We start from the raw sequence: 15054 nt of genomic DNA on the forward strand, positions 1-15054 counted from the left end.
ATGATTCCTCAAAATTGTTGAATGACAAGAGTTAACCAAGGTATGATATGTGCTCTTGGGTGCAAAAGACAACTGTGTGTATAAGAGATATGGTGATGCAGAGAGAGAGAGAGAGAGAGAGAGAGAGAGAGAGAGAGAGAGAGAGAGAGAGAGAGAGAGAGAGAGAGAGAGAGAGAGAGAGAGAGAGAGAGAGAGAGAGAGAGAGAGAGAGAGAGAGAGAGAGAGAGAGAGAGAGTTGAGGGAAAAAATTTGTGCAAGGATGAGAAGCATGAACAAGCAATGACTCATTGCCACTGTCTCAAAGTTGTCAGGGACAGACTGCAAAGTAAACTATGCTAAAATACCCAAAATATTTAAATACACATCAATATTTAAGATTTTTCCTTAAACATCCTATATTGTCTATAAAGATATCCATCTTACCTTTAAAACGCGAATCTTAACTTCCAGTTTAGCTTTCTTGAAACCAAAGCGTTCCAGTTCCCAACCATCTTGATGAGAGTAGGAGTGTGCAAACCTTTGAAGACCCCTTTCCCAGCGATCCAACTTGACAGACTTGTTGATGCGTCTAAGAAGCTGACTCACACATTGTGAGACAATGGGGCTTACTGTGGAGAGAGAGAGAGAGAGAAAAAAAAAAAAAAAAAAAAAAAAAAAAAAGATATAGAAATGCAATCCATAGATACTGTAATAAATCCATAATGATAAAGTGTAAATATCTAGGGTAACCAACTCTTATCAGTCTCTTAAGAGAATGACTTTCCACTCTGAAGACACTTGCCAGGATTTTACATAATTGCAAAAAATTTTGATGAAGAGCTATGGAAGACCTTGCTTCCAAGCAGGAGTGGAAGGGTAGTGATTGTAATTGTTTTTTATGTAGGAGGGACACTGGCGAAAAAAAAAAAAAAAAAAAAAAAAAAAAAAAAAAAATGCCAGTCCCAGAAAAGGATCCAAAGCAGTAGTAAAAAATTGAAGGCTATTTGTCTTGAAACCTCCCTCTTGAAGGAATTCAAGTCACAGGAAGGTAGAAATACAAAAGCAGGCAGGAAATTCTGGAGTTTACCAGAGAAAGGGATGAATGATTGAGAATACTGGTTAACTCTTGCATTAGAGAGGTGGACAGAATAGGCATGAGAGAAAGAAGAAAGTCTTGTGCAGCGAGGCCATGGGAGGAGGGGAGGTGGGGAGGGTGGGGGTGAGAAAAACTGGTGGAGACATCTCAGAATGCCTAACTTCACAAAAGCTGTTTTAGCTAGAGATGAGATGTGAAGTTTCCAGTTCAGATTATAAGTAAAGGACAGACTTAGGATGTTCAATGTAGAAGAGGGGGACAGTTGAGTGTCACTGAAGAAGAGTGGATAGTTGTCTGGAAGGCTGTGTCAAGTTGACAGATGGAGGAATTGAGTTTTTGAGGCATTGAACAATACCAAGTTTGCTTTACCCCAATCATAAATTTAAGAAAGATCAGAAGTCAGGCATTCTGTGGCTTCTCTGCGTGAAATGTTTACTTCCTGAAGGGTTGGACATCTATGAAAAGATGTGGAGAAGTGCACTCCTGTGCAATTATATAAGTGTGAATTTGAATGTGCTTCCCCCAAGAGATTTTTTCTTGGACAGAGACTGGGACAGGGCTGAGGTAAATCTCTAGAGTTTGTACCATAAAATCATATCCAAGATCAGAAAACATTTACATTTCAAACTGTTCTTGTGTCATGTGATGCAATAAACGTCAATAAGCATTAAGTATGTATAAGATCACAGCTGTTGTAGAAAGTGGGTTTTGACAGGGAAATACTGTACACTTCTGTATTTCTGTATTAGTTTGCATAAAGTTCATACACTGTTACAAGTGTAGATTATGATTAAACATCTAAACAAATGAATCATTTTAATTTTCCTCAATCTCTTCCTAAAGTCTCCAAGATCCTCAAGCCTGCTGGAGAGAGCAAAAGATGCACATATTTTGCACAACTCATTAATCTCAGTTATAATTCTCACTTCTTTATCATCATACTCTTAATCATATATGTAATTTTTTTTAGTTCTATCTCTGCTAACACTACCCAATTTTAATAACTTCAAAAAATATACAATATGCCTTGGTAACATGGTGGTAGGACCAGCAGAGGTACTGAGAATGATGTGGCCCTTGAGCCAATACAGGATGGGATCTGTCTGATTACATATGGTTGGATAGGTAAGATCAAATTAGCTTACTTAGATGGATTAGGAATCCTAGTTAATAAAAGACAAGATCACTACATGACATGTCACTATCATGGAGGGTGGCACTAGAGTTTGTGAACAGTATTGTTGCAGAAGGTGCTTCTGCATTTACCATTAACACAATAAAATTAATAAATATGGTTATATATATATATTAATAAATAAGAGATAGCATACTGTACCAGTCTGGTTCAGAAACACTAACACAACAAAGAATGTATTAGCACTGGTCAATGTTATTTTACCAGTATATTATCTTTATTCCTCTCTGGTCATTATCTTTATCATGATATGCATGCCTCTAGCAAGCCTCTTCTATTGCTATCAATACTATAACAACTACCTACTATCACTTTGTTACATGGGGCAACTTATCAACCTAAACACTAACTTATAAAATTACTAGAGGTTCAAATCTCATAAAAATAATTCTGATGATAACTGTTATCGTCCAACCGTCTAAGGCAAGTCTGGTCTCCACCCTTTCATGGCTAGCAACTAATAGTCACATCAATATCTACAACACACCTAAAGGGGTTCATAACATATCCATACAACTTCACTGACAGTCCCTTTATAATACTGCCATGTAGATGCTGTCATAATTTGATGGTAATGTTGTTTTAATAAAGAACGCATGGTGTAGATCTCATGTAGTACTGTCAATTCCATCTATCCTGCCAGCAGCTGCAACTTACCCTAATCTCCTGATTCGATGACATTATCTTTTCAAGATCTAAGTTTATCTTTAATGTAACTTTTATAACATCTTACTTTTCACTCAAGCATTATTATCCTTTTCAAACTAACAATATACTATTTCCACAAGGCTTTATGACAGCAGCACCCCTGGTGTGTGTGTGTGTGTGTCATGACTTTGTCACACTACACGTACATTACACGTGTACTCGCATACAAAATCTCCCTTTGACACAACAATTATTTTAACATTAGCGACGCAATCAAGAATGTTGCTGGCCTATCCTAACTGTGCCATACCATATCCTTCCCCGTGGAGGAAACGCCCCCTTTTACCCCTGGACATGCAGCCTGCGTTAGTGACAACCCACAGTAACACATCAGGCATTCTAACAAACTAGGCTGAGAATGTACACAATGTTTCCTAACCATTATTTGTTTGAGTTCTGTGTCTACAATGTTTTCTCGTCCATTTAAATGATGAAAACCTTTGGATCTCGCTCGCAACAGATATATTTCAGCCCATGCGTCCCCCTGGTTGTTGGTGGGGCTGATGCCATCGCCTTAATGAAGAGTAAATGTGTGAAATAGCATCATGAGGCCTGTAGTGGGGGTGGCGAGTCAAGGCACAGAGGTGGAGGGGATGCTGCACCATTACGAGGCCGCGGCTTACCGTTATCTGTGTCTTCTAGTGAACTTTGGAGCTCGCCTATGTTGGGAAGAGTTAACCCTAGCTTCTCTCCAAATTTCTCGACAAAAGAACATATTACGGCGAAATCTGCGTGGCTGGTACACAAGTCCTCATCATTGGACGCCATTTTCACATTGACGTCAATAAACGCCACAAAAACAAACCCTTGATGGTAGCGTCTCCAGGAAGACAAAGGAGCATCGCTAACACTGACTCCTCTTCCACACTCCAGCCGCTGATCCAGTCGTATGTGTGTGAGGTCCAACGCTCTTGCCTGCAGCCCAGCCTATTACTTATAAGGCTTCATCGGCGTCTATTTGTTTTCCACCACAAATCTTTGAGGAACCAAAACGGAACATCAATACTGTCCTCTTGACCATTTCTAGGTGGCATCTTTCTTGCCCATTTGTTTTTATATTCATATGCTGTTCATTTAGGCTTTAATCGTTCATTAGATGCCCATGATTGTGAAGCAAATTAGAACATCAATATTTATCCAGACACGACTATGTTTCATTTGAATTTATACACAGCGTAGCTTATTGTTTTGCGAGCACATCTTGCTCCCTTCCCATATATATATATATATATATATATATATATATATATATATATATATATATATATATATATATATATATATATATATATATATATATATATATATATATATATATATATATATTGCGTGAGGGAATATCTTGAAGTTTTAATTATCACCTGGAAGTTATTGAGCTATAAGGATGAAAATTTGTCAGTATAATCATCAATCATTATGTGCATGATTATGCAAACTGCAAAATAACTACGTAGTTCTCATTTTTTTTTTTTTTCTTATAAGTGGCGCTTGAAGTCAATAATTTACAAGATGGAGAATATTGAGTTTCGCAGCGTGATATTTTTTTTTTCTGTATTTGAAGTTTTACATTGCCCGGGGAATCCACAATGAAATTAAGGCTGTGTATGGTAAGGATTGCCCGTCATATTACCCTGTTATGAGGAGGACAAGGAATTTCCAAATTGGCCACATGACCAATACGCGGCATCACTTAGTTTATGGATGATATGCGACCACAATGAAGAAAGCGGAGAATCTTAACATGGATGACCGACGAGAAACCATCCACGTAGTCACTCGTGATAGTGGCAGTGTCTGGAAAATCATTCACCATGAACTGCTCGGCACACTTGGCCCTGCACTTGTTAACTCCTCAGAGGCAAACACGGCGTGAGTTGTCAAGACAGATATTGACTCTTCTGAGCAAGACGGAGAGGATTTCTTTGGTCTATAGGTAAAACTACGGACGAATGTTGGATATACCTGCGTGCGGAAACCAGAGATGAACAATGGATGGGATCACACTACATACCATGCTGCCATGCCGCCGTTTTTTTTTTTTTTTTTTTTTATAATCATCCTCACAGACCATCTTGCCAAGGGTCAGACCATCATTACCGTATACTAATGCACACTTCTGAATTAGATGTGAAATGCTAAGAAGAAGAAACGCCGTGGTTTGCTCACCAAAGTCGTCCATTTCCTTGTCAACATGTACTCCCGCTCATTCATATCAAACTGTAGCTGTGGGACCAAGGCGATGTGGCTGTGATATCTTGCCACATCGCTTCCCAAGCGACTTTTTCTTGTTTCAGAGATGAAAAATCCACTGCGGGGTCGGCGGTTTGTTGACACATGACATAAGTCAAGAAGAGGAACAGTGGTTTTCAACTTTTCATTGCAGTGGCGGTCTGCGGAAGGTCAAGAAAGGGGGGTGGCGGGAATTTGATTGGAGGATTATTATGCAAACAAATCTTAAAGACTACAAAACAGTCTCTCTCTCTCTCTCTCTCTCTCTCTCTCTCTCTCTTATGTAAGAGGGCCATCGGCCATCACTTCACGGTGACAATTAAAGCTATGATACCCCTCGTATACGTATACTTAGCCTGAGGCTTCGTACACCCAAATAAAAACCAGCCTTGGTGAGAGCAAGGTATATTGCACTGTACTGTTTCAACTCTGATAAACAAACACAAGCCTTCTGGACGAGGTGTGCGCAGTGATGGTGATGGGGATATATTTCTATTATTTTTAAGGCGTTATGAGAACACACACACACACACACACACACACACACACACACAAAGGGGGAAATAAAGTGGAACCATTAAATTATAGACCGATGTCACTAACAAGTACTGTAAGCAAGCTTTATGAAATAGTAATTAAAGAGAGATGAGTGGAATATTTAGAAGATGAAAAGATAATTACAGAAAAGCAATTTGGATTCAGGAAAGGGAGATCCTGAGTCACAAAATCTTGTGAGCTTTTAAACGAGAGTAATGGATGGAGTGCAAGAGAGGGACGATGGGTTGATGCGGTATACCTGGATCTCAAAAAAACATTCGATAAAGTTCCCCATAAAAGTCTTATGTGGAAGCTAGAGAATGGAAAACTAAAGGGAGCAACATTGAGATGGGTGGAGGCTTATTTACAATGAGGGAAATGAGAACAGTAATCAGAGACACTAATTAAAGTCGGAGCAAAGTAACAAGTGGGGTACCGGAAAAATCTGTGTTGGCACCTATTATGTTTCAAATATATGTAAATGATATGACAGATAATCTAAATAGTTATATAAACCTGTTTGCTGATGATGCAAAAATAATGAAAATAAAGGATGAAAATGACTGCAAGGGGTTACAAAAGGATACTGACAAGATACATGCATGGAGCCAAAGATGGAAACTAAAATTTAATGCCAGAAAATGCCACGTGTTGGAAATTAGAAAAAAAGTAAAAAGAGACCTTCGTGAAAGTAGAAAATGGGAGGAGAAATAACAATGAAAAGTAACGAAGAAAAAGATTTGTGAGTAATGATTCAGGACATACTCGTACTATCATCCGAAAGACATTACAGCTTGTTAACAAATATAAATGTGGCGTTTAACTATTTAACTAAAGAAATTATGAAGAAAATTATAACAAACATGATACGTCCTAAATTGGAATACGCAGCAGTAGTTTGGGCTTCACATTGAAAAAAGAGATATACGGAAACGACAGAATACAGAGGATAGCGACGAAGATAGTACCAGAATTGAAAGACTTAAGCTATGAAGAAAAACTTGAAGAGATGGGTTTATCAACACTATAAGAGAGAAGAGAAAGAGGAGACCTGATAACAATGTACGAGTACAAATTAGTAAACAATATAGAGAGAACAGATAGAAATGACTTGGTACTACGGATGGAGGAGGGAGAGAAACAGACGAGAGGCATGGGAAGAAAATAAAGAGTGGATGTTCAAGCGACATCAAGAAATACAACTTCCCGTATAGAATTATTGAAATCTGAAATGATTTGAAAGAAGAGGTGGTTGCGGCATAAAGTGTACACATTACACTTGTTTAAAGAGAAACTGGATAAATATGGCTATGGAGACAGGGCAAAATGAGCTTTGGCTTGTGCCCTGTACAATACAACTAGGTAAATTCAACTAGGTAAACACACACACACACACACACACACACACACACACACACAAATGAGAAGTTTCTGCTGGTTTCTGGCAATACAAAGTTAATTATGTTACATATGGAGCTTGGAGATTCAGTTGAAACCAAGTTAACAAAAGAACTTTATGAAAAGTATGAAGCATGTCTAAAACATATGATTCCAAAGCATATATTTTCATAAAATAATTGAAGAACTAAAAGAATTTAACTTCAAAATCACGACATGATTATTACATTCTCAATAAGTAAGAAATTCTTCAATGTGGAGGTGTCGTCACGTAGATTTGGAAGACGTGCAGTCATCGCCACAGACAGATTGATTACAAGTACATTAATGTCTACTAGTGTCACTTAACTAAAATTTGCATCTTGCGACCTCTTATTTCTAAACGGGCATCAAAAGTAGCATTTCATCTATTAGACACAATTCCTTTAATTGGCGTTCCTGCAGTTTTGTAGAGTGGCAATTGTTCAGAGTTCACAGCGGAAATAATCAGGGAGTTAAAAGAACTGTGGCCTCGGTTTATCCTTATTCGAGGAAAGCCAAGACACCCACAAAGCCAAGGATCTGTAGAACGAGCAAACAGTAACGTTATAAGAACATGTTGATTGCATGGATGACGGAAATACGAGATTGGTCATGTGAACTTGGTCTTTTATTTGTGCAGAATATGAAAAATTCTCCTTATCATTCAGGAATGAAGCACACCCCATTCACTGCAGTGTTTGATACAAAGCCAAAAGTAGGGCTGACATCGTCTAGTCTACCAAGTGAAGTTAATGAGAAGCTTCAAACAAAGGATGACCTACCGAGCTTTTATGATCACTTTCCTGGAGGTTTTCTCGAACCCCCGAAACACTTGAAGCCTGGCTGATCAGCAGCCGATATGGACAAGCCACACTCCTACAGAGATTCCAGCAGAATCACCAGTCTCAATTACTATCAGCAGTGATGCTGACGAACTAGAACCTGGCAACTTCCATCACTGTAGTCCTTACTCCGGTGGCCAGAATAGAGGAGTGTCTCAAGATGCTGGATGCCAAAGTTCCTTGTCGCCTCTATCTTCTCGTCAGTGCAATATAAATGAGCAAATTATTTGAGCTAGAGATACACAGGTGTTACAGGAGGAACACATGGTAAAACGCGGCCGTATGAACTTGAAATATGGTAAAATTGGCGATAATGTTGCGATTCTAATTCCAAGCGTGGATAGCGATAAGGGAGACCCCCGTAACGTACCTTGGGTGTCATCATTGACCCCAATAAAAATTGCTTGTACACAATAGCTGTCAAGAGTGGAATTTTCAAGGATAAATGTTAAATAAATAACTTCGATTTGTGCCCACAAATCCTATCAACCACACAAGATCAAAGTTAGAATAAGTGTTTGTCTCTTAGTGAAGCACTCAAAAGTTCAGCAGGTGGGAGTCACGGATATCTCAAATGTACGTGTAGTCACAATGCAAAGAAGTGGAGCACAAACCAGTGAAAATGTTTTAGAGAGAAATTTGAGAGTAAGTAAACATAAATTCTTATTTTATCTGCAAATCTTATCGTATCTAATAAAAAAATAATAATAAATGGCGGGCTTTTATACAAATAACAATTTCTTATACTGAATAAAGTATCTGAAATAAAAAGAGATTTCATATAATAACTAAAAATTCTAGGCATTTCACGAAATCTCTAATTTCACTGTAATACACACACACACACACACACACACACACACACACACACACACACACACACACACACACACATATATATATATATATATATATATATATATATATATATATATATATATATATATATATATATATATATATATATATATATATATATATATATATATATATATATATATATATATATATATATATATATCAGCATACAACCTGTACTCGTATGACGACAATGAAGATTATTCTTCCCAAACCTAACTTATTAACTGATATCTGTTGGTTGATCGTCTATCTGTCTGTGTGTCCCTACATATATGGGAAGCCTGTTCCTAAGATCTTCAAGACCGCAACGAAGTTAATATTTATTCATGATTTTGCATTCCCTTCTTTCATGACCTGTAATGACCCCGCGCATAAGGGAGCCTCTCTATAGTCCACTTGCCTTGATCGTCTCAGACTCCTTAATATCTTTTTCATATACTTAAGCAACTTTGTTTTCCCATTCTACTGATGACTTACCATGAATGGAAATTCAAACCAGATAAAAAAAAAAAAAAAAAGACGTGTCACACAGAACGTCACTTCACCCTCACCCAGACTTTTATGCACTTAAGAATCTTAACATCAGTTGCAATATATTAGTAGCAATACCTTTTATTGTTGGTGAGAATATTGATATGAACAACAGCTTTCATTGCGCATAAGAATCTAGACATAAGCAGTGACAATAGTAGTAGTATCGTTAATTACATACTAGACATAACAAGGGCAGCTACACCAAGTGCACGACGTGATGAAAAGGGTTGGGGGGTGGAGGGAAATCCAAAAATCACTGCTTGTTGGATGGATATTCGTGTTCGCCAGCCTTTAAATTAAAAATGTGTTCAAGAGATACGTACAAAATCGTGCCACTGGGGCGGTGTTGTGTAAATTTGATTCCGTGTCAAAATTGCTCTCCGGAAGACACCACTGCGTATGCGCACTCAGGAGAGTTTTGGTTCAGCACAACACATTCCGTCAACATTTCATGAATACCTCAATACCCATGCAAACACGGGACCGACTATTGTGAGTCAGTGAGAAGAGACACACATTTCGCAGGCGAATCGAAGAGACGACTCTTATCTGCGCCCTTAGAAGGTAGACAACATGTATGCTGCTGTGGGTGCGATGCGAACGGGTTATATCTGAATTTAGTACGAAACTAGTAAGAAGACATTTCAAATGAGTAATAACAGAGTATCAAGCCTTACTTAATGTACTAGTCCACTGAGTTCTAGATCCACAAATTTACGTTGTACCAATAACGGCATGGAATTGTTTGTGATGTTAAAGCAAGGAAACGAGAATTATGAATGAATGTCAGTGAGGCCATAACATATTTGAACCATATAATGACTATCTTCATTTCAGTCTTTTACAGGTGTAATTGTATGAGAACTCGAAATATTATATACTATACATGCCAGACATTCATAGTGCTGTGTGATCATGAAGTCTTTCCCTGATTATGAACTTCTATGAAACAACACATATAATTTTTTTAAACTTATTTATAACCTGTCTATAAATTATTATTATTATTATTATTATTATTATTATTATTATTATTATTATTATTATTATTATTATTATTATTATTGATTAATTAATTAATTATTTTTTTAATTTATTCATCTATTTATTTTATTTTATTCTATTTGTTTATTTATTTATTTATTATTTTGCATTCACATGTGAACTTCAGTGAACTTTAACGTGCACCTTTTTTGCTCGGAGTATCTCATCAAATTGCTTCAGTTATCCTTTGTTGCGAAATTCGAAGATCGCGAGTCGGTGAACGCAGTCCTTCTACTACAAGTTCATATACCCCCCTCTGAAAGCAAGGGCAACTGAAGCAAATGGATCTATTACAGTTGAGATTCTTCAGAGCACAATGCGCGAAGTGTGCTACACATGTCAACTATGATTCTTTTTTTTTTTTCAGTAAATTTGCTAATTCATTACCTTCTCCACGTTTTTCCTGTCTCCATGTTCGGTCAAGGGATATTCTTTTTTTTCCCTTGACAATTCAGAAGCCTTCATTTTCAAACTTTAGATAGAAGACACTAATAACAAGTACTTCCCTTTAGTGATAGAAGAAAATTAATTTTCATATAATTTTGTTTATAAAAAACACTCCATCATATTGCTATTGAATTCATTATCATGATCATCCTACTCTAGACTGTGTGGAGTCATTTGTAATAAATTAGGAAAAAATACCCTGTTTAACTTCATGCCAATATACTCAAGACATAATGCTTTACAGGAAGCTGTGCAGTTTCCAGCTAATTATTTAAAGAACTAATAAAAGTAAAGTTTTACTGAGGAATCTGAAAATTTGTGTGATACTTGTAATGGGTTCATATTGAGAGTAATAATTAGTCCTTGTAACATGATGCCTATAATCTTATTCCACAGTTTGTTCAAGTAAAGGCTTATTGTCAAAGTGTAGTACATTTAACCACCATGAAGATAGGATAGCCATCTTAAAAAAAATAAAAAAATAAAAATAAATAAATAAATAAATAAATAAATAAATAAATAAATAAAAGTAAATAAATAAATAATAAATAAATAAATAAATAAATAAAGATAATAAAGAGATAAAGAAATGAAATGAAAAATAAAGGTTAAAAAAAAAATTCACATATCATTTTCATCTTATGCAGCAGGAAAAATAAAAATCTATTTAAGAATTTGGTGTAATCTTATTCAACTTATGTATCACTGTATAAGTGTACATACTTATGGAATGTTTATTTGACTTTGACTTTCAAAACATATTTTAAACAACTTTGTGACATGCATCTAGCTATATGAAACAAGGCCTCACCATTTCTCAGGCACCATTAAAGAGGCACGTATGAATTTCCTTCATCTTTCATTTGTACCAACCATCATCAAACTCACTGTATTGGGCACCTTAATACTACTTCAGATGAAGGTGTACCATTATATGATACTTTTCATATGCCACATTAAATGCAGTGATTTTAATTATGATGTATAACCTTTTTCATATAATAATCTTTAAGATAACAACCACTGTCATTTATGGGTACTATATGCTACATCAACTCAGGTAGGTCTTGGATTGGAATTTTTGTACAATGCAAAGTTTCTGAAGCTCCTGTGAAGCCATACTTGCATTGGGTAACATTACCATTACTAATAAATACTTAATTACATAATAAATAGTTAACAGCCTTTATCATGTGTACATTTGGGAAAAGTACCTAAACTGAGAATATATGAAAGTTTTCAGAAAGTATAGCTATGGCTTCTATCATATGAAAATTATTACCACACCAGTAAAGTTAGAAGCACATAAAGAATTAAAAGTCTTACATTTAAGAAAAATATTCCATAACACTCTTATTCCTCATCTTCCCCATGTATATGAATGACAAACTTAGAAAGCAATGCTTTTATTTCATTTATTCTTTTTTTTTCAAAATTCATGATTTTTATTTATGATTTAGATACTTTTTAGAGTATGTACACCATAAATGTATGACGTTTCGCATTAGCCTACAGTAACCATTTACAGCAATAAATCACAGACAATAATGTTTTGCTGGTAAGGTGGTGAGAAAATATTGTATAAATATGCTACATGTTTACATTTACTTCTAACATCAAACATATATATTACATAAAAGAAAAAAAAAATGCACATGTGAAGCTAAAACAAAGGTTTATTACATCAGGAACTTGGACAAAGCACTGTATAATGTGAAAAAAATTACTGGTTGATTCATCTTCTCTCAGGGTAAAAGTAAAATTGGGGGCATATGTTAAATATATATGTATAAAGCTTTGTGCAGCTTTGATGCTCATCTCCGTCTCATTGTCCCTTGAGCCTTTGGTGGATGATATGTATCCCTTACTCTAGGACACAGGGCTGGCCTCAGGCTTCCCCAGATACCAATTTACTGACCAACATGACGGAGGGATGAACAAGGCCCCTAATAACTGCACCATGGAGAATCTATTTTTAACTTGGGGAGTGATAAAAAGTAATTCCTAATCCAAAGAATGCAGTTCCAATGGAGAAGGTACCAGACTGAAGTATCTACAGTACAAAATCAAAGATAGAAAATACAAAGATGGAAAAATAAGACAAAGCTTTTTTGTTATGAAAGAGCTAATGCCACATATAGTATAATATAGATGCAGGATGTTCCAGTTATAATATTCAAAATTTTAAAAGATGATTTTGGGGTCATTTTAGGCATGTTTTCTTGTATGACAAAAATTTATATCATCAATTATTAAAAAGACTATTAGATCAGTGTTTTTTTATCCTCCCTTCCCTGTAATGCAAGCAGACTCACCCAGCCCTCCAATACTCATACAGGAGGATGGGAAGTGAAGTGAAGTGAAATGAAGTGTCAGTCATATGACTTTTTGTAGTTGACAAGCAAACTTTTTCCACAGAAGAAAACATGCTTGGAGTGACACCACAATTCATCTCCTATAGTTTCACTTATTATAAATAGAAATGAAACATCATATAAAAAAGAAAAAGAAAAAAAAAAAAAAAAAGAAAAAAAAAAAAAAAAAAAAAAAAAAAAAATAATATATATATATATATATATATATATATATATATATATATATATATATATATATATATATATATATATATATATATATATATATATATATATATATATATATATATATATATATATATATAATAAAAAAATAAATAAATAAATAAAATAAAATTAAATAAATAAATAAATAAATAAATAATAGGAGATCTCATAGTGTGACAACAGCTACATTTTTTTCCTTTCTAAGCATGCTACACCCCCAGAACATTTGTGCTACTTCAATAATAGTAATATTTAAAAAAATAATGAAGAAAATATTAATTTGAGGAGATTAATAACTTCAATCTTGGTGATATTCTGACATCACATCTGAAAATTATTTTCTATGTCATCAAGAATATATGCATTTTATATCTAGTAGGAGCCAGGTTTGAGAAAATTATTTGCCAATGCTTCATACCACATATTCTTTTGTTATCAAGTTTTAAAAACAATAAATAAATATAACAAATAAATTTTCAAAGAAACAAATATGAAATATGCTTAGAAATTTTAAGACAACTGCTTCTATAAATACACTTGCTTTCTACAGGGTGTGTTAACCAACAAGGCTAAGATCTTTATGAAGTAAATATGTATAGTCATTGCAGGCTATGCTGATCTAGGAGCCATGATCCCACAGCCTCCTCCCATTTCAAGTAAAACATTTTATTGGCACACTCATCATGTTCTTGCCACTTCTCCAAAGTTTAAAATCTAAGATATTTTTAGTCACCTTGTCAATTACCTTTACCCCAAGTTTTTTTTTTTTTTTTTAATTATTACTAGGAAAACAATAGTAATGTTTTAGGTAATAACCTTAAAATAATCATGGAAACAAACATTATTTACACAAACTAATAATATGACATCAACATGGGTCACAGGAAACATGGTGTCTTAACAGTCATATGGATGTTTTTATGTAAATAATGTGTTTGTTTCAATAAATTTTCTAAAAAGTTAATACTTTATTATTATAGTATTACTGTTTTCCTATTGATATATTTAATAAAAAAAATCAATTAACGGCAAAGCTAATTGACAAGGTGACTGAAAATGTGCATCTTAAATATGAAATTTGGTAAAGTGTGGTTACAAGTGTAAATGATGTGTGAATGTGTGGTGTCTTGTCTAGGCCATCACATGCAGGATGCCAGCCTGGTACAAAGACAGATAGATAGGTAAAGTGGCAAGGGCATTATGACTGCACCAATCAGATATTCTGTTGAGAGTGGGATGGAGGCAAGGAGTGTGCCTTCTAGATCACATTAGCCTACACCAACTACAGGAATTGTGATCATATTCTCCTTTACAGTTATCTAAACATTAAAATGTATATATCTACATATTTGGTGTTTCTTGTAATCAGTGTATGTTAGGTGGAAAAAAAAAAGAAAAAAAGAAAGAATCAATAGAAACAAAATCCTGAACAGTTTGTGACCACCATCCAGTGAGAAATTCCTCATGTGCAGGTTTGATCCAGCCATTACATTAAGCCATAATGCCCTGGAAACACTACACACACCCTACTCAGGATATTTCAGGTGACACAACTATACATCATATTCATCTTTCCTGCTG

The 15054-nt window shown here is 35.1% G+C and overlaps 1 protein-coding gene across 1 annotated transcript in view; it reads right to left on the reverse strand.

Annotated features, from left to right (window-relative positions):
• The window catches only part of LOC135090836 (remodeling and spacing factor 1-like), a 45339-nt gene extending 41573 nt beyond the window's left edge, over positions 1-3766 (reverse strand). The window contains 2 exon segments of the mRNA XM_063987924.1: positions 424-608; positions 3602-3766. Of these exon segments, the coding sequence (XP_063843994.1) occupies positions 424-608; positions 3602-3746 (330 nt within the window). The 5' untranslated portion in view covers positions 3747-3766.
• Positions 3767-15054: the final 11288 nt, after the last annotated feature.

This window comes from Scylla paramamosain, chromosome 3, assembly GCF_035594125.1.
Source record: "Scylla paramamosain isolate STU-SP2022 chromosome 3, ASM3559412v1, whole genome shotgun sequence".
NCBI classification, from domain to species: domain Eukaryota; kingdom Metazoa; phylum Arthropoda; class Malacostraca; order Decapoda; family Portunidae; genus Scylla; species Scylla paramamosain.